Genomic DNA, 24,559 nt, shown 5'->3' with positions numbered 1-24,559 from the left:
GGTGTTGCGTTACGATTTAAGTTATGATGATGGAATCCGGATTATTGATCACGAGTCTAATGACTGGGCGGATCAAAAGTTTTTCTCTTATGTCTATGCATCTCTGTTGATACCTTGGAGTTGAGAATAATTTTACTTAACAATGATGAACATATTAAACAAGTCAAATAAGCAGCCGTTTCATGTAAACAGTATTTTAAAACAGATTTGTACTTCAGGTGATTCATTGTGATGATAGTCGCTTTCCTTTGCGCTCAACTTTATATCTATGTCTTCGAATTCAAGATTGTCTCTGTCAAAGATTCCTTGTCCTCGCTATGTTTAACCAGATCATAGAACGAGCCCTGGGCCTTCAAAAGCTTCGCAGGCGCTCCACTCTCTACCACCTTTCCATCACTCATCACCATGATATGGTCGAAACGTGCGACAGTGCTCAATCGGTGGGCCACAACAATCAGGGTACCACTGAATTCAGACATGATTTCCTCTCGGATGAAGGACTCCGTCTTAGTATCAATCGCAGAGGTAGCTTCATCTAGGACAATTATCCTACTATTTTTGAGCAATGCACGCGCAAGACAAAAGAGCTGTCTTTCTCCCTGTGATATGTTCGAACCACCCGCGCTGATGGTAGAATCGAGACTGAACGGCCCAGCCGATTTCTCGTCAGATGGTAGCAGCTTTACATGCCGTAAAACTTCAGTGAGTCTGTTGTCTGAAAAGTGCGAAAAGTAATCGAGATTTGACCGCACTGTTCCCGAGAATAGAATCGGATCCTGAGGAATGAACGTGATCTTGGATCTAAGTCGTTGTAATTTTATGGTAGAAATGTCAATGTCGTCGATCCAAATAGAGCCATCTTGAGGCACAAGCAGTCGTAACAGTGACAGCGCCAATGATGATTTCCCAGCACCAGTGCGACCAACAATAGCGATTCTCGTGCCAGGATCAACGTTGAAAGTTACATCTTTCAACACAAGGGGAAGGCCGGGGGGGTAGGCTACATTGAGATTTTTAACCTCGACCTTTCCTCTTTCTGGCCAATTGGCATTTATTTCTTCACTGCCACCATCTTGTTGTTCGTTCTCGAGCTCTGAATACCCTATCAGTGCTCCAGCTGCATCCATATGGGTCTCGAGTACCCCAAACTTATCAACAACGTTGAAGATCGTTTTGGAAAACTTCGTAGAAAATGCCAGAGCAAACCCTACTGAGGATGCTTCAACGGTAGAGCTAGATGACAAGAGAATGATCCCAGTGCCCAAGCTAAAGAGGATACCTGCAAATGACATTTGAAGGCCAAGCCAGCGATTAAAGACCCAGAAGTGGCGTCTGGCAGTTGAAAGTTCGTCAATGTGCTGATGCATTTTCTCAATGGCCATGCTTGCAACACCGAATGCCCGAATAGTGCTCACTCCGGCTGCTGAAGCAGTGAAGTGTTCAAGGATGTCAGCATTTGGCTTTGAGTCTGCATGTCTCACGGTTGTACGAGCTCTGATGTAGGCAGAGCTAACTTGGACACACCAGCAAAGTACGGCGATTGTTAAAAGGACCGTATATTTTGAGGAATAAAGCCTGTGAGCATAGACTTCAATAAACACTGTTTTACGATATTTATACCTGAAAGAAGGATGGGGTGAGGGGTTAGGAGAAATGGGAGTACTTACCCAATACCGATGACTATCCCAAGTTTCACAAGGCAGTAGGCGAACTCAGATATAGTATCAAATACCGAGTCGTCAACCATTCTAGTATCCGAGGTGAACCGTTTCAGCATAGTACCAGTTGGTGTAGCGTCCAGCCAGACGAGAGGCATTCGAAGGACTCTGAAAGTCATCTCACGGAACAGACTCTCTGACGCACGCATCGAACCAGAGGCAGCATGCATCTTGAAGAGTGATTCTGATAGAGTTGCCAACAAAGAGCTGCATATATAAAGGTAAAAGTATATGTTCACGTCTATAGAAGTAGACTGCTCAGTCTCCTCGACAAATCCAGGAAATTTTGGATATGCTGAGTTAAGGCAGCCCAGAAGCCATGTTGCTGATGCATCAAGCAGCTGCTTGGCGATCAGCCCTAAAACAAATGTCAAAGTAAAAGCAAAACCCCCTGCCGCGGCAAAATACCGCACGTACACTTTCAAATCTGACCTTGCTTTTTTGGCTTTCTTTGTCTTGGGGTCATGGTGAACTTTGGGCCTTGTAAGTTTTTTGACGGCGTCTATTTTGTTGTTCTCCTGCACTGCTGGTCGTAATGCAGTAGGATGTTCAGCATTTGATGCCTTCTCCGCTTTAAGTAGGCCTTGCTTTCTTCCAACAGATTCCGGATCATCTGCATAATCTATGGTATTATTCTGAATGTGAACAATGTATTTGGCCTTTGGCAAGCATAATGACACCTGGTGCGTTACCAAAATCCGAGTACGCCCTGCACCAATATCACCAGTGAGTGCAACCAGAATGTCATTTGCGACATGTGCATCTAGAGATGAGAATACATCGTCCAGGACTAAAAGCCTAGCACTAGAGTAAAAGGCCCTAGCAAGGGCCACCCTAGCGCGCTGACCTCCACTAAGCTTGAGGCCCCGTAGTCCTATCATGGTCTCATCCCCTTTTTCCAAAAGCGCAATGTCAGGCTTCAATGAACAGGCTGCTAGGACCTTTTCGTATCTTTCATTGTCCAACGGAGAACCGAATAGTATATTTTCTTTGATCGTGGCATTTTGAAGCCATGGAGATTGGGAAACAAATGCCACGGGTTGCCCGTCACTCATTGATGGAGCTTGAATATGGCCATTGAGGATGTCGGCTTCTCCAAGGATAGCATTAAGCAGTAGACTCTTCCCGGATCCTGTCTTTCCTGTAATAATGCTCAGCTCTCCGACAGGGAACTCTAGACTTAGTCCATGGAGGGAAAAGTGATGAGAAGGCGTGTCGTCGTTATTATCAGATTCAGCAGCAGATGGCCAGGTAACAGAAGCATTCCGAAAGATAACACCGCCAGATGGGCTTCCATCCAAAACATTCTTGTGTTCTTTCTTCCTGAGATAGTATTCCATTCTATCAGCATTTGATCTAGCGCCGAAGTAATCTTGCAGGACAAATGGAGCAAAACCCAGGGTCCCCTCGAGATGAGGCAACAGTTCAATCATCGGGAATATAATAGACGGCGCAAGAGCGCCATGAAGACACATATAGGCGAAGCTTGACGCCCCTGCAACTATGAATGGAGCTGCAACCCCCCAAGCCGATTTGACATTGCCAGCTGTGAAATTCCGGCGAATGTGTTCGATCTCCTGTTGCCGATATATGCCGATATATTCTTCCCACTGGGCCTCCGAGGCAGAGAACTTGATCTGCCGAAGAGAATTGATGGCTTCGCTAATGACCTCTGTCTTTTTATCGCGCGCTGCTGTGAGATTTTTCTTAGCAATACGCTGTTGTTTCACAACGTGTGCATGTATTGGTATACAAGCCAATGTGGCTGTCATTCCCACCAGGGTGCTCTGCCACCCAAGCAGCTCCACAAGGAATATAATAGCAAAGACGAATCGCACGAATAATGAAGGAATAATGTAATTGACAGCCGTAAATTTGCTGAAGGATACTGTATCTGACGAGAGGAGATTAAGCGCCTCAGGCTTAGCTGAAGAAGCAGTACCCTTTTTACCAGGCTTTTTGCTGCTCTTCTCTGTTTGAGCTCTGTCATCCTTCAATCTAAGGGCTTTGTGGAAGATGCTCATGATCAGCTGTGCTCGAACCGGGATGCCCATTTCTGACCACTGGATCCACACCAAATGATAATTGATCATTGTTTGGCTGAAGGAGAAGATACCAAGGCCAGCCAGCCAAATCCATGCGGCATCGGTCCGGCCATGGCTATCTTCTAAGCTGTTCAGCAATCTCATGGTGCAATACGGAGAGCCGAAAGATACTGCCGACCGCAAAAGCATCAAAGTCCACTGCTTAGCGAGTCCAAAAGAACGCTGATGCACAATTTGGCTCCACAGGCTAGCTTTTCCCATATCCAACCCAAGCAGTGGCTGGCTTTTTGATCTTGTGGTAAAGTTCAAGGCTGGGAGTTCGCGGAGGGAGACCGGTTTACCAGCCCGAACAAGAGCATCTGTGCACCATTGCAGCGTATATTTGCTAAGAGCAGATGCGCTGCCCTCAGTATCCACAGCCTTGCCCTCTGGTGTAAAGAGATTCGGGCGGCGAGGGAACAGCGACTGGATAATAGCTGCAAGCGCTGCCGCATACAGTTGCAACGATGGCAAAGACAAAGTTAGAAGCGAATATTCACAATTGAAAGCATTCATGCAAAGAATAGATAGCACAATTAGGGCTGATAAGCATAGGCCCCTCAGCGCGCCGCTATAAAGCTGGATCGGGTTGTCTACCCAATGCAGGCTGAGGCTGTGGCAGGAGAGAAGAGGCTATCCACACGAATCAGATAAATTTTGCGAAGTTGCTCATTCATGGCAGGCGACTTACCCATAGATATTTGCTCCATTCCAAAGTGTTTGTTTGAATTGGCGCCGCATATTGCCCTTCTAACAGTGCAGCGCCGAACCCGAGCCAGGACAACACAGAAGTCAAGGACAACAGCAGTCGAATTCGCGAACTATAGACAGCTTGTGACTGAGCTGTAGCCCAGCCGTCTTGATCTGAATACATGCTTACTTTAATCCAGGGAGTATTCTCACATTATGTGTCTGCCGGGATCGTTGATGGTGTAGCGAGTCCCTATCTTAGCGTCACAACAATAGTTGATCACGTCTTTTGCCCACTAACTCAAATCATGATAAGGCTTTAGCAGAATAACGTACCAGACAGCCCACCCAGCTATCACTCCTAGTATGATGGAGAAGTACCTCTTTAGGCAGTTTTCTACCTAGGTAGGGCGTCGCACTTGTAAGTTTCACGGACTCGAATTCTCTTTTTCTTTTTTTATGTGCCAATAACCAAGCACCAGGAAAGGTTTGCTTTTGGCATGCAATTTTAAATAAATTCAATGAAAGCTGCTACAAAATAGGCGTCTGCCTGTTTGGTCGTTGCAGATAAGTACCGGAACAGGAGGCAGATATTTAGAGTTACCCAAAACAGAGGAACCGGACGTCGTAAATCTGAAGAAGATAACTGTTGAAGACTATATATACAAATCTCTCAGCAAGTCCGCCGAGTGGGATGACACGTTACTCAGTGGCTGTCTCTAACGGCACGACGTGATACGCAGTGAGGGCGTAAATTTAGGGCTTTCCAACGCCCCAAGGAGATGAAAATACCCCAACCAAGCCCGTCCATTCTTCTCCCATAAAGAAGATAAACGCCAGTGATAAATATGACCGTGTTGTTGAAGAATGTGTGTTTTAAATATGCTACTTGTGTCTCAAAGAGCGTGAGTCCTCACGTCACTATCCATGGATGTGCAGTTAAATGTATTTGAATAGGGATGGGAAGGATTAATGAACACTTGATGCCATGCTTCTCAAGCCTCCATCTGTTAGCATATCCCCCTGAGCTGGTTCCTAAAAGCCGTGATACCGCTCGATAGGAGCCTTCCACCGGTTTGTATTTGTACTCGAGCATCACTTCCGGATTCTGACCAAGATGACCTCAAAGAAGGAAGCAGACCATGCCTGACATTATTTCTATATAATTACCTTCGTGTCTCAATCGTTTCCTGACACTGGAACAATCGATGGGAAATGCTAGGTTTGCTTAGCGGAAGAAGTCGACATGATCACGTTGGCGAGAAAGATACGGCAAGAGGAATCTGTATGAACCTTATTGTAAATGACCTCTTTGAAACTAATTCGATTACAGATAAAACCTCACATGTTGATTAAACTTGGACTCGAAATGATTTCAAAATACGATGCCGCTTTGTCGAATGCCATAGAGGTTGCGACCACGTTGATCCTCGCATAACTATTATGCCCTCGAATTTACAGTCTTTCATCGACTTTGAGGAAGACGATCGACTAATCAGGATACGCCATATGACAGAAACTGGCAATGCAGTTGCAAGGCACGTTCCCTGTCGTGATGAGTACCTAAACAGCAACAGCCTTTACCCTTCATTTCACCATTTACAGGCCAACCACATATCCTTGGACCTACAACCTGGAAAGGAGCATCTCTCGTCATGCTTAGACTAAGTTTTCAGTTTCTTTCAACGTCGAGATGAGAGACTACTCCGGAAGAACGCTCCCAACTTTATCATATTGTGCAACCTATACTTTGTTCACAATACCGACGATACTGTCAGCGAAGAGCACGATTCATGACAAGGTATGTCAGGAACCAACTAGATAAAAAAGCCTGCGCACTGTGTGCACACTAGAGGAGCTAGAGTGGTAGAAAAAAAGGAAGCAAGTGTGATAAATAAGGTGCTGCGTCAGGAGGCGGATTTACAATAATTAATAAACAAGGATTTCACTTATTAATACTATTTTTCTGGATTATAATATCATAATAGAACTAATTTAGATAAATACTAAATATACATTATACTACTTGGGCAACAAAAGAATAAATCTGGGCAGTAAACTTTACTGTAGATGAGTAAATACTTCTGCCTACATTGATTAGCATAAACTTATTTATGACCGATCAATCTTAATCTAATCCTGAAGTATGCCATTTATCTTTAAATACCTAGGTATCGTCACATCGGGCCTGACCGGAGAACGTGAAAGGCATAGAGTGCGCCCTTTGGATTACACGATCAAACTATGGGGAGAGAACCCGACAGATAGATAAAGTGTCTCATCGCCTGAGTTGAATATAGCAAATTTCCAGGACAATTTATCTCATATTCAATCTCACAAGTCAACAAGGATGGCTGCTGTCAACGTTAACATCAGCCTCCAATTCCGCATCGCAACCCCGGACGATGCAGAGCGGATTCAGCAGCTCGTGCAATCTGCCTTTCGTACCATCGACAGCAGAGTAGGCTGGACCGGTGACGAGGAACTTGCGTCAAACTTTCGCCTTGAAGTGCGCGATGTGCTAGCCAACATTGCCAAACCAAACCTCGTCACTATGATAGCCGTGGACAAGAACGATGCCCCCGTGGCCACTATCGAGGTCGCCCATCGTGACAACAGCATAGGCCGAATTTCTTCGTTTGCCGTGGACGACCACTACCAACGTGGTGGCGTTGGTCGCCAGGTCCTCGCCTACGCCGAAGACTATTGTCGGCGCACTTGGAACGTGGAGAAGTTCTCCCTAAATGCCCTTTCATCGCGCAAAGCACTCCTCGAATGGTACATGCGCCGTGGCTACCAGAAGACTGGTGAAACATCGCCGTTTCCGCGCGAGAAATTCAGCAATCTCGTGTTGCCGGAAGACTTATGTTTTGTCGAGTTGGAAAAGAACTTCAGTGAGGTTGCTAATGGGGACCAATCTGCATAACTGGACAATGGGGATAAGCTAGGAATCTTATACCATCCTTACCTGTATTATACTGGGTACACAACAGGATAACGTGAGGATGAGCTCAACCATCAGCCTCGCTATACCATAGTACCCGGAATCTTCAGTATCTAGGGGTCTCGATTGCTTGACTAGCTAGAGCCTTTTTTGGTACATTCCCCGCTTGTAAATTTGCTTTACATAACAGCGCTCTGAATCTGCCGAAATAAGGTACAATCTGTCTGGTACAACCGAATGATATATAGCAAAGCATAACTGCCTGTGTGCATTTACTGCCTATTCCACATTCGCCTGCTGCTGCCGGAAATCTGCCATGCGTTTATTCTTTTGTTGCTCAAGCAGCAAGACTTGCATCTGATAATCATATATAGTCCGGTTCGTGGTTGTTCCCAGGTTCAAGTTTTGCGTCTTTTGCTCAGCCTGGCTTGCTAGGTTTGAAGATGCATCAGGTGCCCGAGATTCTCCTCGTGTCATCATCAAACGCTTCTTATTTTCATACTCAAGTAGCATAAGTCTCATTTGCAACTGATCCTGATCCTGCGAAGTACTATCGCATTTGTTGTTCTGTATGCTCGAGTTCAATGTCGGCGTCGGATTCTGGGTTTTCTCTGTCTGACCTCCTAGGGTATCCTTGGTATGCTCTTCCCAGGCCGTCAATAATCGCTTCCTGTTCTTTTGCTCCAGGAGCATCATTTCTATTTCGTAGTTCTTTTGATCAACCCACATCTTTTTCATTTGGTAATCTTGTAAGGTCCACTTCATTGTCTCTGTCCGCCAAATGTTCGGTTCGTCTTGCTCTGTCTGATCTGATAGGTTTGGGAATGTACCATGTCTCTGCTGCTCTTGCCAGGCCATGAAAAGACGCTCGGTGTTATTTCTCTCGAGGATCGACAGTTGTATCGTGTAGTCTTGTTGGGGCAACAGCTTCTTTTGCATAATGTATTCTTGTAAGGTCCAATTATATGGCGGGGTAATTAATGCAGTCGACTCAGACGCTTCTGCCTGGAAGCACTTTATTGTTGCTTGCTTTTTGTGCTCTACCATCCCGGTTACCTCCGTGACTAAAGGTTCATGAGCATCGACATCTCCCCAGCAATCATCACACCAAAACCTCGTGCATTGTGAACACCAGGAGACACTCGGACATGAAGGGCCCTGATTAGAGCAACCTTGGCGTGAGCAGCTTTGATGCGGGCAGTTCTTCTTTTGACAACGTGACGTGAAGGTTGGAAAGCTTTGGCTGAATTGGCGTTTCGACGACTCCATCCTGGATGGCTTGCGCTCCCAGAGCGGGATTTGTCGCCCAAGATGCGTAGAGTTCTTTATTGAGTTAAAGTAGCGGTCTGCGCAAAGCTCAGCCTTTCGCAGAGCGGGGTATCTAGGCACAGGGCTTGACTGTCCACGTTTGCTGTGCTTGTAGCACAGGCGCTGCGAGCACTTATCTTCGCTTATCAGCTAGCCAATTGATGTTGCTGGGTAATAATTCAAATCCAATCGGAATTTTTGGTTAGGAAAAAGAAATTATTAGTATATATTTCCAGTAGGGATAGAGATTATTAAGGCCGGGGTGTAGTTATACCCTTCCCACAGCTTATGTAACGATAGAAAGCGCACCATGCAAGCGAAATCATCGTTTATACTAAGGATAATTGGCAGGCCATTCATTATTCAGGGGAGAAAACAAGCTAGTTAATGATAGTAACACAGTGCTATCCGCATTTTTGATCCTCCCAGGATCCTGACTCAAAGTAGGCATCGCGATGGAAACATGAGTTGTCTGTCAATTTGTTCACTTCAAAGATAAAAAGCGTCAAGGAGGGAAGTAGTATTAGTATAGAGAGAGAAGGGAGGTATAAGCAAAACCATAAGAATGATGGTCAATCTCGAAATATGAACAAAAGAGCGGTACTGCATGAAAGCAAGGAAAGAACTCTAAAGCAATTTCTTAGTTATCCAGCTATTCTGGTTTCGAGTTCCATCCTCATCCTCTCTGCCTTGTTAATAGACTATCCAATCCGTTCGATTGTTGAACCAATGAGACGTTCATCGTCAGATGAAGCTGGGAGATCAGCGATTGCTTAGAAATGTTAGACCATATTCTTAATCGGAGGGGCGATACAAAAAGCGTATAAGTATGTTTGCGTGTGCACGTAGAAATTGCGAAAAGAGAGCTCACCCAATCTCTACGATATCATCGATGTGATTGCTCATCGCCACGAACAAATCGAAAAACAATTTGCCTCCAATTTCCATCTCTAACTGCATGGTTCCACTTCTCTTAAAAATCTTGCGACTTCTGATGATCAGAGCAAGATAATGAGCACGGAGTCGCGATTCGGTGTCTGGCGTATTTTCGTATGCAAATCGCGCAGATCTCAGAATAATATCCACAGGAATTCCGCTTTGAAGGCCCTGCTTTCGAAGAGCAAGATGCTTGAGCTCGTCTAGACCGTACTTCTCAGCAGCGCAGTAGATGACAGTATCCCGAAGGAGCTCGGCGCCTACGCTCGAATGAAATAGCGTAGCCGCGCTAGAGCCTCTACCACCAGTATGATATACGTCTTGAGCATCTTCAAGCTTCCAAGTGTTACGACGTTTGTCGTGAAGCAGACGCGGATAATAATCACCTTTGTATAGAAACTCAAGAATGCAGGATAATATCTCCGGTTCCCTTGATGCATTATCTGTTAGGTGTAAACTAGCATATCAGTAAATAAGAGCTGACCTACTCGTCAGGAAGGTCCACCTGCTTTGCGCTGGGTTCCAGGAACTGGTCTTTCAACGCAGCTTGAAAATAGTTAGACCGGGAAAGAACCTCCTCATGAGCAGCAAAAAGACGTCGCTCATGGCCCACAACAATTGTAATGATGGGACTTGTGAGAGAGCTTGACCAGATAGTCAGTAAATTTACGTGGTACAGTGGTAGGATTCGGAGAAAGTGGGCATATTTAATATAAACATACCTCTCCATTGACGGACTATCCAGTGACTCCATTTTCACCTTGGCTTTGTCACGGTGGCTTTTCCGGCTAGCCTTAGTGGCTTTGCCCGCTCGATTCTTTAAAGAAAAAGAATGTTTGAACATGGCAACAGATCTAGCGAGTGACAAAGGATTTTTATAAAGGAGCCAGGCGATCAAAGGAGCGGACGGTGTGACCGGGTGAAAAAGGAAACACAAAAAAACGACGCTATTTGATCATGCACACGAACTCGCATGAAAATGGCGGGAGCCTTGGAAGTCAGGCCAGGAATTGATGACGAGTGCCTTTTCGCAGTGATTCGACACAGCGATCGAAACAAAGAGAAAAGAACAAGCATACAATCCTGATCAAGACTCTGCACATACGCTTTTCCGATGGGCATCAGAAAGCGACGTGTGCGTTGCGGTCAGCGGTCAGCTCTCCGAAGCGTGAAAGGAGGAAGAGAAACGAGGAGGAAGGGGAGGTGCTGCCTGATATAGAGGGCGCAGGCTGCAAATCACATGACCGTGGCTAACTATCCGATAAATCTGATTGGGGGCTTCGATCTGGGACGGCCCGCAAATGGGGCTTGTTAGTGGGGCAGCCAATGGCTTTGTTTGTACGACATCATCGGATATATTTTTTCTTTCTCTGGTCTAAGATACATTAGGAGAACCAAAGCAAACATTCAAAGTAAAAATGAAAACTATTCTCGAATGCCCCGTTTGTGTCTTTTTCCCTTGGTACCTGGGTAACTACACCTCAGGACGCACAGCACGTTTGAAATGCTCAAGTAATGACACTTGCTGCTGACGATCAGAGGCCAATTTTGCCATCTTCCAAGCCGGGATCTTCTGGTCCTTACAAGAACCAGAGCCTTTTTTCTTGCCTACCGCTTCGTATTGTTGACGACAAGCTTCGCCAGAGTACATGGCCAGAGGCTCGCGTTTTTGGATATATTCAGAGACCAACTCCCATTTGCGCTGCTCGAGAGCCAAACGCTCCTTCTCAATCTGCTCAGCTGCAAAAGCAACTGCGCGAGGCAACACTTTCTCCTAATAATTAACACGTTATGGTCAATCATTCGATTTCAATTAATTACCTTGACAAGCCTAGAAGACAAATCTGTACTCACCTCAGCCTCGAGCCAGGCAGCATTGCCTTCTTCCAAACGTCTGTCGTTTTCTGCCATGATGAAATGACGCATACGAGAAAACCGCGTGCCAATTGTCTTGATGTTGTAATTTATTCGCCCCTCAGACGCAAACTTGCTATGGATCTCACGCTCGGTCCATTTGGCTAGTTTGAGAAAATACAACAACTTGTCGTCTTCATCCATATCCTCAATAGCACAAAGTTTCCTGCCTTTGCCTTCAACAGGCCGACCACCTACAACGATGCGATGGTCTTTTGGGGATGGATTTTGCACTGGGTTAGAGGTCGCCTTCGTCGATGTTGGAAAGCACAAATCGACGTTCTAAAAAAGAATTATGGTTATTAATAACTTCATCGGCATCTCGCGGAAAGAAAAGTAACAACATGAGGTAACAGTTTGCTTACTCTTTCAATTTCTCCGTCTGAATCTCCCTCATCTTCAATCGGTTGATACGCTTCGATATTGTAGGGAAAAGAGATCGTGTTTGGTACGGGCAAAATCGACATTGCCATCTCTTGAAACTCATTAGTAAGGTGCTTGAGTTATGAGCAATATGGATCGACAGAATTCAGACGGAAAATAGTAGATATTCCAACGTCAGAGTACATACCTCCGGCATACAAACTCGGGTTCAAAGGTTCATGAGCAAAGTAAGGTGGCATGTACCGGGGTTCTTTCACAGGACGAAAGATCATGTCATTGGTGATCTTGACACGCTTATCGCGATCAATGACTTTGTCCTTGCGAGAGCGTTTGGGAGGTATCCTGCGCTTTGAGGACATCTTGTCGTTCTCAGCTTCGATATGTTGGTATGCTAGGAACGGTATCGAATAATAACATTTGGTTTAGGTCGGGACTAGCGGAGATGGAGGTGAGACGAGGATAAAATAGAGACATGCAGATCTGTGAGCTTGCAAGTGATAAGCTAGTCTGTGTTGCATAGGACTGAGAGAAGCAGCACTAGCTCTGGAATCCGGTGACTGTGGGAATGAAGTAAGGTGGAGGTGAGAAGATTGGTACCAATACCTGACGTATGAACTCTCACCCTGCGTATAGAAAATTTTTAGTTTTGCGACCATTGGTATAAGTCGATGAGCTTCTTGATAGGTGTTAACTTACTCCTACGTGTGCGACACTTGAATGGTAAGACATAACCGATAGCTTCCGAGTTTGCGAAAAAGTAGCTCGTATGTATGCTCTTAACTATAACTTCGCTCTTGATTGCCAGTCATCAATAGCTTTCCTTTCCCATTCCATTCTTTTTTTTCGAGAATCTCTGATTAAGCTTTCTACATCCAGATTACTTAATCCATGGACTTTGTCCAACGGTAGTAATTTCGTCGATCGCCATCCAGCGTTATGAAAGATCAAATTTCCAACTCCGCTGCTCAATGGATGTATAGACCTAGCCACGGCGTCCCGGCAGAATTGAGACCAGCCTTGAATGAAGGCCTTCGCAGGAACGGAATCCATCATGATAAGACCGAAACAGTGAGGCATTCCTTCATATTGCTCAATTACAACAGGAACGCCAGCTTGATGAATTTTGCGCGCTGTTAGTAAACCCTCATCTGCAAGACTTTCCTCGCCGATGGTGACATATACTGGAGGTGCCCCTTTCCAGAGGTCTGTGGAGCAAGCGAGAGGTGTTACCAGTGGGTGTATTACTAAATTGGAGTTGCAATAATAGTCGCTGCGAGGAGGATTCTGCGGCCAGAATTCATCAGGGAGACTTGGTATAGGGTGGTACATTGCTTTTACCGGTTCGTACGGCGGAGGGATATAGTCGTATTTCGCATTCTCAAAAATCGACGGCATGGACCGCGTGATATCACACCATGGTGAATGCAGTGCCACACCTGCTGGTAGTTCGATAGAGACAACTTTATTATGGAATCGTACTGTTGACAAACCCCTCTTTAGAGTAAGAAGAGTCTGCAACAGTGCCAGACTAAGGTTCCCCCCTGCGGAATCTCCAGATATTATAATTTTATCGGCAGGGATTGGTTCATGAAATGAACCAGGTGGAGGGTGAATGAGTGCCAAATAAGCGGTAAGGATGTCAACCAGAGCTGCTGGAAATGGGTTTTGAGGAGCTAAGCGATATCGAACGGACAAAACTCGGGCTCCTGTTAGTTTACAAATATGTGCCACGGGTACCCTATGCGTGCAAGGATCCATGAGGCTTCAAAGCATCCAAAGTAATTAGCATCATCTGGAAATAAGGGATGTATAACAGAAAGGTCCTTTATAGAAAAGACTTACCATAAAGCTCCACCATGAATGTATAGAATGACCATATCTGATTTTGCCTCAGCTTCCAATGCTTCATATTTCTCCTTCTCTGAGATATCTGGTTGCGGAGCATTCTTGTCCACTCCCCCACGATATCCTGTCCATTCTGCCTCCACGGGAATAACAGCTGGCACTTCGAATGCCTGTGATATTCCACTTTCCGACAATGTATCGACAGCTTGAAGAACCGCAGCACGAACTGCATCTCCTGGTGCTGATATTGTAACTTTAGATATCCACATGGGTCCCTTGATGCCTGGATCTCTCATGGACCTGCGCTGTTGCTCACTGACTGACAAGGATTCGTCCATGAAAGTGCGAATAATAGCCACCAGCAATTCCGTGCGTAGGTCTTGCTTTTTTGACACCGGCGAAAGACGTAGGCCATGGCAGACTATCGTTTTCAGGGCAAGCGGAAGTCGCGCCAGGATCATCTTGAGCAAGGCTAGTCGGTTTCTAATAGTCGACATGGTTGCTGTTGCAAAACTGCCTCCATGCAAATAAAGGAAAGACAAATGCCGCAAACCAAGAAAGATGATAATAGGACACAAACAGGCGCATAAAGGCTTAACAAAAGACCAAACTATATCTGTCTTCAACACAATGAATAAAGGAAAATTTTTGATCGGAATCTTGGAAAAAGACCTTGGAACTGGAGACGGGGTAGAAAAATGAGCCTCGGCACTTTATCCTGTTTTGACACGCGTATGGTAATTACAAAAATGACGTATTTGATAAAGCGAAATAAATCACTACACCGTGTTATTTGCACACAGATTAAATACATACCACATTGGCATACACCTTACGTCTATCCAACTATCACTGAACAACTGGTAGAAGCCCTGAACGAACTAATCGGCCTGCTGAACCTGTGGGTTGGTTGGAATAAGCGCTTAAAAATTAACTTTATTAATCCCCGCCGTTTTCAACCCAATTTTGACCACACGTCAAGTATGATGTATGGAAAAATCAAAGCCTTTGTGTGTAAGCAGTATTATGAAGGAAGTGTGCATATATATATAGCTTCGGAAATCGTGGAATCTATGTTCAAAGTACCTAGCAAGTTATGCGATGTTTGTGATGCAAATCAAGACACAACCAAATATAACTATATCATATATACAGTATTTGCAAAGTTGACCTAAAATAATGTCGAAATATGAAGCTGGAGCATCCTCGTGGCAGCCCGTTACAGCTTATGTCTGTCGGGGTACCACCTCAGTTCCAGTAGAATGGCCTGGTAACCTAATAGGATCTCCTCCACGCTGATCAAGGGCTTGTCTGTAAATATTCTCCTCCTCTTCTTTTAAGCCAGAACCCAGAGGATCTCTTCGCATTAGAAAATTCTGTACACGATGCTCGGTTGACCGTAGCTCGTCCGTCTGCTGGCGACGTTTCGCAAGAAGACGAGCTGAATTCGCGTTCATCTCCTGAACCTTTTGGTCGATGCTAGACTGAGTTTGAGTAATCCACGAAGCTTGGGCAAATCCTCCGAACAAGACTAATAATAAGATGAATGTTACAAACGTCCCATGTGACACAATCTGTACTTGCTTGGGGTTGTGTCTGTTGTAATATCTTTCCCAATCTTCCCATGTTCCATTGCTGAAAATCGACGCATCAGGATCAACAGAATTCCCATACATGTTGGGATATACTTTCGAGTCTGGATGGTCCGGGTGACTATGCCACCCGGTGCCGTCCCGATCGTAAGCTGCCCGTTTCTGGGGATCTGATAGTATCTCGTGGGCGGTGACTATGAGGCGATAACGTTGAAGCCTTGCTTCTTCTGATATATTTTTCAATTGCGGGTGTCCCTCGGATTGGCGATCTGGATGGTATACCTTCACTAGTTCATAATATCGTCGCTTCGAGTACGGAGCAGTCGGCTCTTGACGAAAGATGTCATACGGAGTAAATGAGTTGTTTGTAGGCCATTGCGGATCGCTGGTAGTGCTCTCGGCGTGTACTGATACATGTCGTTTGCAAAAACAAGTGGGTTCGAAAGGGTTATAATGAGCTTTCCATTTCGAAGAGAACTGGAGGCAATGAGCACGCGATCTGGTATAGTGTAAGCCTTGGATGCTGCCGTAGCCAAAAGCTGTCTGCTTCCAAAACATTATCACATTTCTCAAGACAGAATGAGAGCAGCTGACATATAACTGCCCGTGATTTCAATATTTGTGAAACCAAGCATAACCATGAAGTCAAAGCCGAATGATGCCCCCCATTTTAGTTGCGGTGGGCTTAGGTTGAAAGGTGGATACCCAGAAGTAAATACGACCAATTACTGCGAATATATCACATGATTCGTATGGCTCTTTTAACTTTTGCTGAGATCAAGCTCTAATTGCTCTTGTCCTGTATCCCCTTTGTTTTTTCTTTGTTTTTTCTCTGATTGGATTAATATGCCACCATCAGATACAGACAATCGAGACCGGCGGCGGCAGCGGTCGCCCCATTCATATTCCCCTGACGCGACTGGTGGCCGAAGTAAATATGAACGTCGTGAAGAAAGGAAAAGGGAAAAGGGCTATGATAATGGCTATACGCGCCGACGACGATCTCAAGACCGATCACGAGAGCGACACAGGAATAGACGAGACGATGGTCATAGGAAACGCGTAGACCGATCGGTAAGTCCCAGGAGTCGAGAAAGGAGGGATTATGACTCTCATCGAAGGAGGCGTCGCGATTCACCCGAGCTTGATGGCCCGAAAGAGGAACCTTCCGCGCGACATGACAGACGTCGACGATCCCCGTCAAGGGATAATGGAAGGCGGCGAAGGTCTGCGGAGAGACGCAGCCACAGTCGTTCTACACAAGCACCAGTCCGGTCGCGCGGCCCACTTCCATCACAGAACGATGCATTCCAGTCCACAGATATCACAGAGACAAATTCACCCGCACCCGTGAAAGAGAAGCCTAATTTTGCAAATACCGGGCGACTCGCTGCAGAAAGCAACACTGTCACTGTCAATGGCGGCTCCGTGGTTTTGAAATACCATGAGCCGGCAGAAGCACGCAAGCCGCCTGTGAAGGACGACTGGCGGCTTTATGTCTTTAAAGGCGAAGACCTGCTGGAAATGGTACAACTTGGAGAGCGTAGCTGCTGGCTCATTGGAAGGGAAAAGTTGGTAGTGGATTTTCCCATAGAACATCCAAGTTGTTCTAAACAACATGCAGCTATTCAATTCCGCTACGTGGAGAAGAAAAATGAATTTGGGGACAAGACTGGCCGTGTTAGGCCATATCTGATAGATTTAGAGAGTTCCAATGGGTCGATGGTCAATGGGGATGCAATACCCGGCGGTCGGTTTGTTGAGATACGAGACAAGGATGTCCTCAAGTTCGGGCATAGCACGAGGGAATACGTGATCATGCTTTCGCAAGCATGAAGAGAAACACCACCAGCAGTTTTCAGCCAATGTGGGAAGGTTTACAACATGGCATGCACATATGAACAATAAATATTCAAATCGCTATCAATACAACCAGATTATCATTTCATACAGGTCAATAAACGGAAAAAGTTCTCGATTTTACGACTTCATTGTTCGCTTCGAAGCTCCTCGGCTTTACCCTTGACCTTTCCCTCCACCTCAGACGCCTTGCCCTTGGCTTTTCCTTCTGCCTCCTTGCCCTTGGCGCCAATGGTCTCTTGGGCCTTTTTCGTTATCTTTTCTGCAAAGAGAGGAAGGAAGCAGAGTTAGCAATGAAACGATTGTTGTGAGAGGAAATCCTTTGTATTGCGATCATGGTGGCAGAAGAGCAATAGGAAACGTACCTCCAGTCTCGATGCCTTTCACTGCAGCACCGGATACGGTTTTGTCGGCCTTTTTTAGAACGTCCTTGGTCGCTTCAACAGGGCCTCGCTGGGCTGCCAAGGTGGTAGAAAATGGTCGGTAGGCTTGGAAAGAAGTGGGAGTGATAATAGCCCGGCGAGGGACAACTCGAGTGGCAAAGACCATGATTGATTGTAACGCGAGTATGAGTGTGATGGTGATTGTGATTATGAAGGCTGCTTTTGAAGGTCAAGATTCAGTTTCTGGCTTCAGATCGATTCCTACCGCCCAGATGCACAGGTTGAATATATATACTGCTGTGCTATTGCCGCAGCCCTGGCCGGCTCTTTACGTCACTTTGTAGCATTGCTGGCCCAGCAGAAGACAAGCCTGGGCTGTGATTGGATGAGAGCAGGATGGGAGCTGCCAGGCATCAAGGCACCAAGGGTCATGTCAGACTTACGTCGTTCGGCGGTCATTTTATTTTATTGTTGCGAAGTCCGCAAATGGCTTAGCGTGTAGCTGCCTAGCCCTAACCCTAGAGTCGTACGTATTCGGCCTGAGAGTCAAAACAAGCGTCAACATCTTCCATTTGCATAGTCTCGGCGCATGATTTACATGGTTCAAACATTCTTGAAGCTTTATCCACCCTCAGACCATTTGTGGTCGATCGTCATTCGGCCGATGATACCATGGCATTCGTGGCAGTAGTATTCATTTCCGACTTTGGAGTAACTAGCCAACTACAGAGTATGAGAATGATGTGTGTTGCACTTGGTCCAGCATGATCGTCACATGACTTGTATCTAGCCGCGACACATGAGACTGTTGACATGCAGCCTGAGGCTGCAGGCTGCCAGCTGTGGGGGCGGGCGCAACCTTCCTGGAGGGCAGCCCCTGACTACCTTAGGCAGGCACCTCGCTCTCACTCTCACTGCAAAGAAAAGCACTGCCAAACAGCTCCTGCTTGCAAGCCCAGGATCCTGACGTGACTCGCCAGGAGATGAGGCTGCAAACAAGTCGTTCCGTGCCAATCATCCCCGCCTCAGCCACGCCGACGATCTCGTCGAATTAGTCTGCAAGCTGCTGCCGAATGATCGCATGTCTGGTTGGCTGTGCTCACGGGACTGGGCTGTGTGCCTTGCCAGTCAGTCAGCAGGGTTCTGCGCTAGTCTGAGTCAAAGCAGCCGCCTGCCTCAACCCTGTATATAATCTCAAGCTTCGCTGCACAACTCCTTCCTCTCTGGCTTACTCCTCTTTTCCCTTCCCCTCCTTTGGCCCCCGATGCCCTTTCTCTGAATCACAATGGCTGTCGCCACGCGCAAGATCAAACAGTACGGCCTGACTGAACTGTACATCTCACCAGACAAGCCAGCATTGGTCGAGTGCGTGACTCTCTCCCCCACATATCGTACCTGGCATCTAAACGTCTAACTAATCAAAAAACCAGTATCGTTCTCGTTCATGGTCTCAACGGCCACCCAAAAGATTCTTGGACAAGCAAGAACGGCGATGTCTTTTGGCCCGTGGACGTTCTTCCTCAATTCTTGGGCTCTTCCAGAGTGCGCGTTTTGACATACGGGTACAACGCCAATGTCACGTCCTTTACAGACGGCGCTTCCAAAGACCGCATTCACCACCATGCCGAGACTCTGGCCAGCGAGCTATATGCCAACCGGAGCCTTCGGGGCTTTCTCGAGCGGCCCATAATCTTCGTCTGTCATTCCCTAGGTGGCCTGGTCGTCAAGCGATGCATGATTGCATGTCGGAGCCAGGAAAATGATAAGCTAAGACACCTCCGTTCCATATACATCTCCACCTTCGGTATTTTATTCCTGGGCACTCCCCACACCGGATCTGATGTAGCAAAATGGGGCTTGTTGCTGCAGAAGATATGCAGCGCAGTGTTGCCCAAGAAGTTCATGGACTCCTCCCCGCAGCTCATCGAGGCCTTGAGATCGAATAATGAAGTCCTTCAAAATATCAACAGGTTGTTCAATGACTTTTTCAGTCGCTTTCATATTTACTTCTTTCACGAGACTAGACCTCTCGACCTGAAGGGTACCCGAGAATTCGTAGTCGATGAGGCTTCCGCAGCACCGGATATTGAAGGGGCCGAGCGAATGGGAATCGAAGCTGACCATAATAGCATGGCCAAATTCGAGGATGATAGTTCACCTGGTTTCGAAGCTGTTGCTGAAGCTATCATCCGCTATTCACGCGACGCACCAGCCGTAATTGCTGGCCGCTGGGTTGAGGAGAAGGCACATGTGCAGCTTCAGAATCGCTCCAAGGCAGACGAGCTTACTAGGTGTGAGTTTCCTTCTCTATGTTTTGTAAAGTTCCATGCTAACTGCCGCATATAGCGACAATTGATTTGTCTCAAGGGCCTCTACAATCAGAAGCAGAAACGACCAGGATGGGTAGGGCTCCTCAATATTTCATTACTGATTCTGGCGAGTCCCCGGCTTTGACTCCATATGAAGTTGAAGAGGCCGAGGCTAGCAAGAGATTCATGTGACTTCCATGCATAATGTAGTTGAATATCCTGTCTCCCTTTCCCTTTTACAACCTTCACGCATCTTCGTTCTCTTCTTGCTGATACTGAGGGAGGGCCGTCTTCACTTATCCGAATCTCACTGTGAACGGATCCTTCAGCTGTGGCATGGGCATTGGCTCATATCTTTCAAATCCATGCCATTTTCTTTTTATGATCTTTTCCTTGCCCCCCTCAGTCTCTTATGTACCTTTATGCCACAAAAGAAAAATCCACTCAATATTATGCGGAGAAAAGTGAACTAATATTCTTTGTCTCTTTTACGTAGGCAATTCAGTACCAAACCTTCCTCTTCCTCCAATCTTTTCGCCCGAACCTACCCCTCGGATGTCACAGAGCGTAGAGGTTTTGTCTCCGCAGCGTGGCCCCCTATTTGTTGTACCCCCGGGATTTCACCCTAATAGCACATTTATCGGTATGGAAAAAGAGTTATCTGAGCTCCATATTCGCCTGTTCAAATCAAGGAAACGTGAAGAGAGGGTGGCAGCTGTGCTCATATGTGGGGGCCCGGGTTCTGGGAAATCACATCTTGCTCGTCAATACGTTCACATTCATCGAAAAGACTTCCCAGGCGGTATATTCTGGATAGATGCAAAGTCTTTTCTGTTAATGTCAACTTGTTATTGGGACGTTGCTCGGGCCGCCGCGTTGACGAACAGTGGTGACGACTCAAAGTATCCAGCCTCGACTGATGCTGCCATTTACGTGGACCAGGTTCGGCACTGGTTTGAGTCGAAAGAGGAATGGCTGATTGTTTTTGATGGCTTGAACTTCGATGAAGATAGCCAACTCAATGCCTTCAAGAAATATCTTCCTTTCAGGAAAAATACCAGCATTATTTATACCTCTGTTGACCGCACACTGGCTAAGAAACAACGACTCTTTGAACCTTACTGTCTGACTGTACGACCGCTGAAAGTCGATGATGCTCGTCAGCTACTCTTCGATGATTTGGACATTAAAAAACCCACTGCTGAGCAGTGGAAGAAGGCAACCGAGATAGTGAATCACTACCAGGGCCTGCCGTTAGCTATTCATGCAATAAGTCATAGACTCAGAGCGACACGGAAACCCCTAGAAAGATACCATATCAATTCACATCTGACCGACCACCGACTAGCAGAGCCTTTCATTGGTATCATGCATGATCTCTCCACAAATGAGCATATTGAAGCCATCAACCTCATTAATTTACTGGCATTCTTCGGGCATCACATTCCAGTCGGTATGCTCAGTTGGGGGAAAAGTGCATTGGCAACTCAGAATATTTCGATCTTGACTAGTAGTCGCCCAGGAGAGCCGGGGGATATCGACAATACCTTAGGCGTGTTGATTCAATACGGTTTAATCGAAAGGATATCTGATCCTTATCCTGGAAAGTCACTGCTACCATGCAACGACAAAGAAGGCAAAGCTGAAAGCCCAGACAGCGAGCACTCTGGATCCGATTCATTCACCGAAAGCATGTCAGTGTCAGGAATATATCAAAGCTCTATTGATGTAATCAAGATACACAGCGTGGTTCAAACGTTCTTTCGTGACGAATTGAAAATTCTAGACGGGAAGCACAAACAACAGCACATTACCATTGGCCCTGGCAACGATGGCCTTTTGCAACAGAAACACGCGCCGAGTACACAACCAGGAGCTGACTTCCCCGGTTATTTCTTGGGATGGCTGTTGAATGCCACCAAAGTCTTTTGTAGATCCTATGATAATGCTCGTTACAAGATGTCCAAAGATCGCACGGGATCCCTATTCATTAAGGACTTGCGTGAGTATGAGACTCACGCTGAAAGATTGATGGGTCATTACAAGAAAATAGATACCCGGCCCTCTACGTTGACCGTCAAGGAGGCAAAGAAGTTCCTCAAGGATGCAGTGAGGGATATCAAAGTGGAAATAGGAAAAATATCTCCCAATTCCTGCGAGGATTCTTTGCGTCATGAGAAATCGATTTTCAATCGCTCCAGCAGCTCGTCTTCAGGACCGTCTTCTTCCATGGAGGACAGCATAGCTTCACAACGCTCCACTTTTTATGGGGGTGATTGGGAATCTGTCAAAGTCCAGTCTCCCGTGGAAATTTCTCTCCCGGAGAATAAACCTTCGTCTCATTTCCCTCTGGCGACCATGTACCGAGAGACGCTTGAAGAGAAGAATGATGGCTATCTCAGTGATGGTGAAGGCCTAAAAAGCCGCACACGGCGGTCATCTGCGAGCTCATCGCGGTATAGTCAGAATACAGAAAAGCCACCTTCTACTTCCGCTACTGTAACTTCACCTACTTCACCTGCTCTTCCCGCTGCAATCGATGGATCAGCTTCTGGTGATTCAGGTTGGGAGACTGTGCGGCGAAAGAAAAAAGGAAACAAACCCCAGGAGCCTTCGGAAAGAAGATCTAGGTTTCGCGGCAGACTCAACCGAGATTTGGGGTCATATAGACCTTCTCCTGTCACCAAAGTGTCATCGGCTCAAGGGGAAGGTTCGATGAGTCGTCCATCCTCGGCGGCTCCCGACAAAGGCTTAAAGTCCCATAACGCCAAAGATATACTAGCATCATTCCATAAGCCAGATGTACGAAAATTTGGAGAAGATGAAAGAGTCTCGCCACCTGTGCTGCCGACATATCAAAAAGAAAATCAATCTCCATGGATACTTCCAACTGCCCCTACTCAAGGGGCGAGATTCTTGAAGGATATGTCGCATTTGGCTTCTGGGCAAAGCGCACCGAGTGTCTTGGATCGACATAAGAAATTATCTGCCTTTACGAGACCTCGAAATACGGTGGAAAATAGACTAGGCCTCCAAATGGAATTCAACATGGAAGTACCAAGCAGTGCACAGAGTAGCTCTATACCATCACCAATATCAGCTGAATTTGGCAAAGGTCGGCCGAACCCGCTGAGTTACAGTGACCCTTCCCTAGTACGAGCGCCCATTCATCGTGATGCTGGTACGGTTCCAGGCTCCCGAAACCATTCGAGGAACTCGTCTGCACTTGCACCATATGGCCGTGAAGCCGTAGGAAACTCTGTGCCTCCTCAAACGAACCAAACGCATCTCGCTTTCACTCCCAGACCCAATGCAAACGAATTCAGCTCTACTCCACTAAGATATATTCCCGTGTCAGACAGTGGTACATTTGAAGTGCAAAAGAGAAACGAAAGGCGGAGTCAAAATCTCGAGGTGTATCCATCATTCCTTGTCTCTGGATCCCCACCTCAACAGGCTATTCCTGGAGGGTATACATCCGAACCACTTTCGGCAGCCATGTCTCGCGATCCATCTGGACAATCTCGTATTTCGTGGCAGACAGACCCAAATCCACTTTCTCGTCCGGTATCTCAACCTCCACTTCCAAATACTTATGGTTCTCAGTTGCCCACCTCAAGGTCTACAAGTCTTTGGTATGCGCCAGAAAGAACAACCCCTATGTCTGTAGGTAGCAGCACAGCTGCCACAGCGTATGTATACCCAGTTGTATCGCCTCCAGCGGAGGTCATAGGTTCGTCAGCACCGCTTTCATCCCGTTTTGAGTACGGGGGGGAGCCCGAGACGACAGCACCAGCCGCAACAACTGGGAGAGAGACAATAGTGAAAAACAGCATATACTTTGGAGGGCACAAAGTGGACGTGGAAGAAGCACGCCAACGAGTTCTAGACTGGAACCTGCGCCAGCCATCGACGATGGGATTTGCTGGGAGTCTTGATCCTAGAACTGGGCAAGCACCACGCATGCAGCCGCAGATATCAGATCCAGGGACCATTCCTGTTCCTGTACCGGTACCGGTACCTATACCCATCGCTACTCCTAGCCTAAGCGGTCGATCAAGATCTGGAAGTTGTCCTCCCGAACCAATCTACTCTGAGCTGGGTCTTGGAATTGATGTTCGATTTTCTCCTCCTACTCGCAACCGTTAATTATTATACTACATTTCTACCCTTTTTCGTCCATTTCATCTCAATCTTCCTTGTTTTGTTAAAAATTTCTTTAGCGCACTTGTCCTTTCTGATATATTACATGGTGTTGAAAAGGGTTGTCTGATCATAAACGCAAAAGGATTTCGGTCTTTTTATGAGAATGGGGGCGTACAATGGCAGGAGTTTCAACAAATAAATCATTTCAAATCTGCTGGTCTTTTGTTCCTTTTTTCAGTTGTTTGGAGTTTATGCGTGGAAAATGGAAACCATGGCATTCATTGACTGCATTTACCGGTGTTCAGATAACAAAACCGGAAGATGTACAAAAGTCGAATAGCAAGTGAGCCTCGTGTGGAAAAAAATTTAGATAAGCTACTATGCACAAATATTCACTCATCTAGTAATCATACACACGTGTTTTATACGGTGGCAACGTACAGATA

The 24,559-nt window shown here is 46.4% G+C and overlaps 9 protein-coding genes across 9 annotated transcripts; 3 read left to right on the top strand and 6 right to left on the bottom strand.

The window, feature by feature from the left end:
- Positions 1-266: 266 nt before the first annotated feature.
- Positions 267-4,676, bottom strand: UA08_01523 (hypothetical protein; the record flags this gene model as incomplete). Its single annotated transcript, XM_020261196.1, has 4 exons — positions 267-1,575; positions 1,668-1,925; positions 2,136-4,435; positions 4,494-4,676. The coding sequence occupies 4 exons, from the start codon at positions 4,674-4,676 to the stop codon at positions 267-269; spliced, it is 4,050 nt and encodes a 1,349-aa protein (XP_020122904.1).
- Positions 4,677-6,842: 2,166 nt separating this feature from the next.
- Positions 6,843-7,418, top strand: UA08_01522 (hypothetical protein; the record flags this gene model as incomplete). Its single annotated transcript, XM_020261195.1, has 1 exon — positions 6,843-7,418. One exon carries the CDS (start codon positions 6,843-6,845, stop codon positions 7,416-7,418), a length of 576 nt encoding a protein of 191 aa, XP_020122905.1.
- Positions 7,419-7,715: 297 nt separating this feature from the next.
- UA08_01521 (hypothetical protein) lies at positions 7,716-8,375 on the bottom strand (the record flags this gene model as incomplete). The annotated part of the gene is made up of 1 exon (XM_020261194.1): positions 7,716-8,375. One exon carries the CDS (start codon positions 8,373-8,375, stop codon positions 7,716-7,718), a length of 660 nt encoding a protein of 219 aa, XP_020123672.1.
- A 1,236-nt stretch (positions 8,376-9,611) lies between these two features.
- UA08_01520 (hypothetical protein) lies at positions 9,612-10,434 on the bottom strand (the record flags this gene model as incomplete). Its single annotated transcript, XM_020261193.1, has 3 exons — positions 9,612-10,137; positions 10,169-10,324; positions 10,403-10,434. 3 exons carry the CDS (start codon positions 10,432-10,434, stop codon positions 9,612-9,614), a joined length of 714 nt encoding a protein of 237 aa, XP_020123491.1.
- Positions 10,435-11,154: 720 nt separating this feature from the next.
- Positions 11,155-14,320, bottom strand: UA08_01519 (hypothetical protein; the record flags this gene model as incomplete). Its single annotated transcript, XM_020261192.1, has 7 exons — positions 11,155-11,454; positions 11,535-11,876; positions 11,960-12,069; positions 12,166-12,369; positions 12,675-12,758; positions 12,860-13,740; positions 13,821-14,320. The coding sequence occupies 7 exons, from the start codon at positions 14,318-14,320 to the stop codon at positions 11,155-11,157; spliced, it is 2,421 nt and encodes an 806-aa protein (XP_020123513.1).
- A 729-nt stretch (positions 14,321-15,049) lies between these two features.
- On the bottom strand, positions 15,050-15,499 carry UA08_01518 (hypothetical protein; the record flags this gene model as incomplete). Its single annotated transcript, XM_020261190.1, has 1 exon — positions 15,050-15,499. The coding sequence occupies one exon, from the start codon at positions 15,497-15,499 to the stop codon at positions 15,050-15,052; it is 450 nt and encodes a 149-aa protein (XP_020123512.1).
- Positions 15,500-16,261: 762 nt separating this feature from the next.
- On the top strand, positions 16,262-17,251 carry UA08_01517 (hypothetical protein; the record flags this gene model as incomplete). Its single annotated transcript, XM_020261189.1, has 1 exon — positions 16,262-17,251. One exon carries the CDS (start codon positions 16,262-16,264, stop codon positions 17,249-17,251), a length of 990 nt encoding a protein of 329 aa, XP_020123507.1.
- Positions 17,252-17,403: 152 nt separating this feature from the next.
- Positions 17,404-17,824, bottom strand: UA08_01516 (hypothetical protein; the record flags this gene model as incomplete). Its single annotated transcript, XM_020261188.1, has 2 exons — positions 17,404-17,537; positions 17,641-17,824. 2 exons carry the CDS (start codon positions 17,822-17,824, stop codon positions 17,404-17,406), a joined length of 318 nt encoding a protein of 105 aa, XP_020123506.1.
- A 1,119-nt stretch (positions 17,825-18,943) lies between these two features.
- UA08_01515 (hypothetical protein) lies at positions 18,944-24,116 on the top strand (the record flags this gene model as incomplete). Its single annotated transcript, XM_020261187.1, has 4 exons — positions 18,944-19,023; positions 19,089-19,951; positions 20,005-20,061; positions 20,464-24,116. The coding sequence occupies 4 exons, from the start codon at positions 18,944-18,946 to the stop codon at positions 24,114-24,116; spliced, it is 4,653 nt and encodes a 1,550-aa protein (XP_020123505.1).
- Between the last annotated feature and the right edge of the window lie 443 nt (positions 24,117-24,559).

Source organism: Talaromyces atroroseus (genome assembly GCF_001907595.1).
Source record: "Talaromyces atroroseus strain IBT 11181 chromosome Unknown scaffold_1, whole genome shotgun sequence".
NCBI classification, from domain to species: Eukaryota; Fungi; Ascomycota; class Eurotiomycetes; order Eurotiales; family Trichocomaceae; genus Talaromyces; species Talaromyces atroroseus.
The sequence above is the reverse complement of the archived record's forward strand: the minus strand, read 5'-3'. Positions and strand labels throughout refer to the sequence as shown.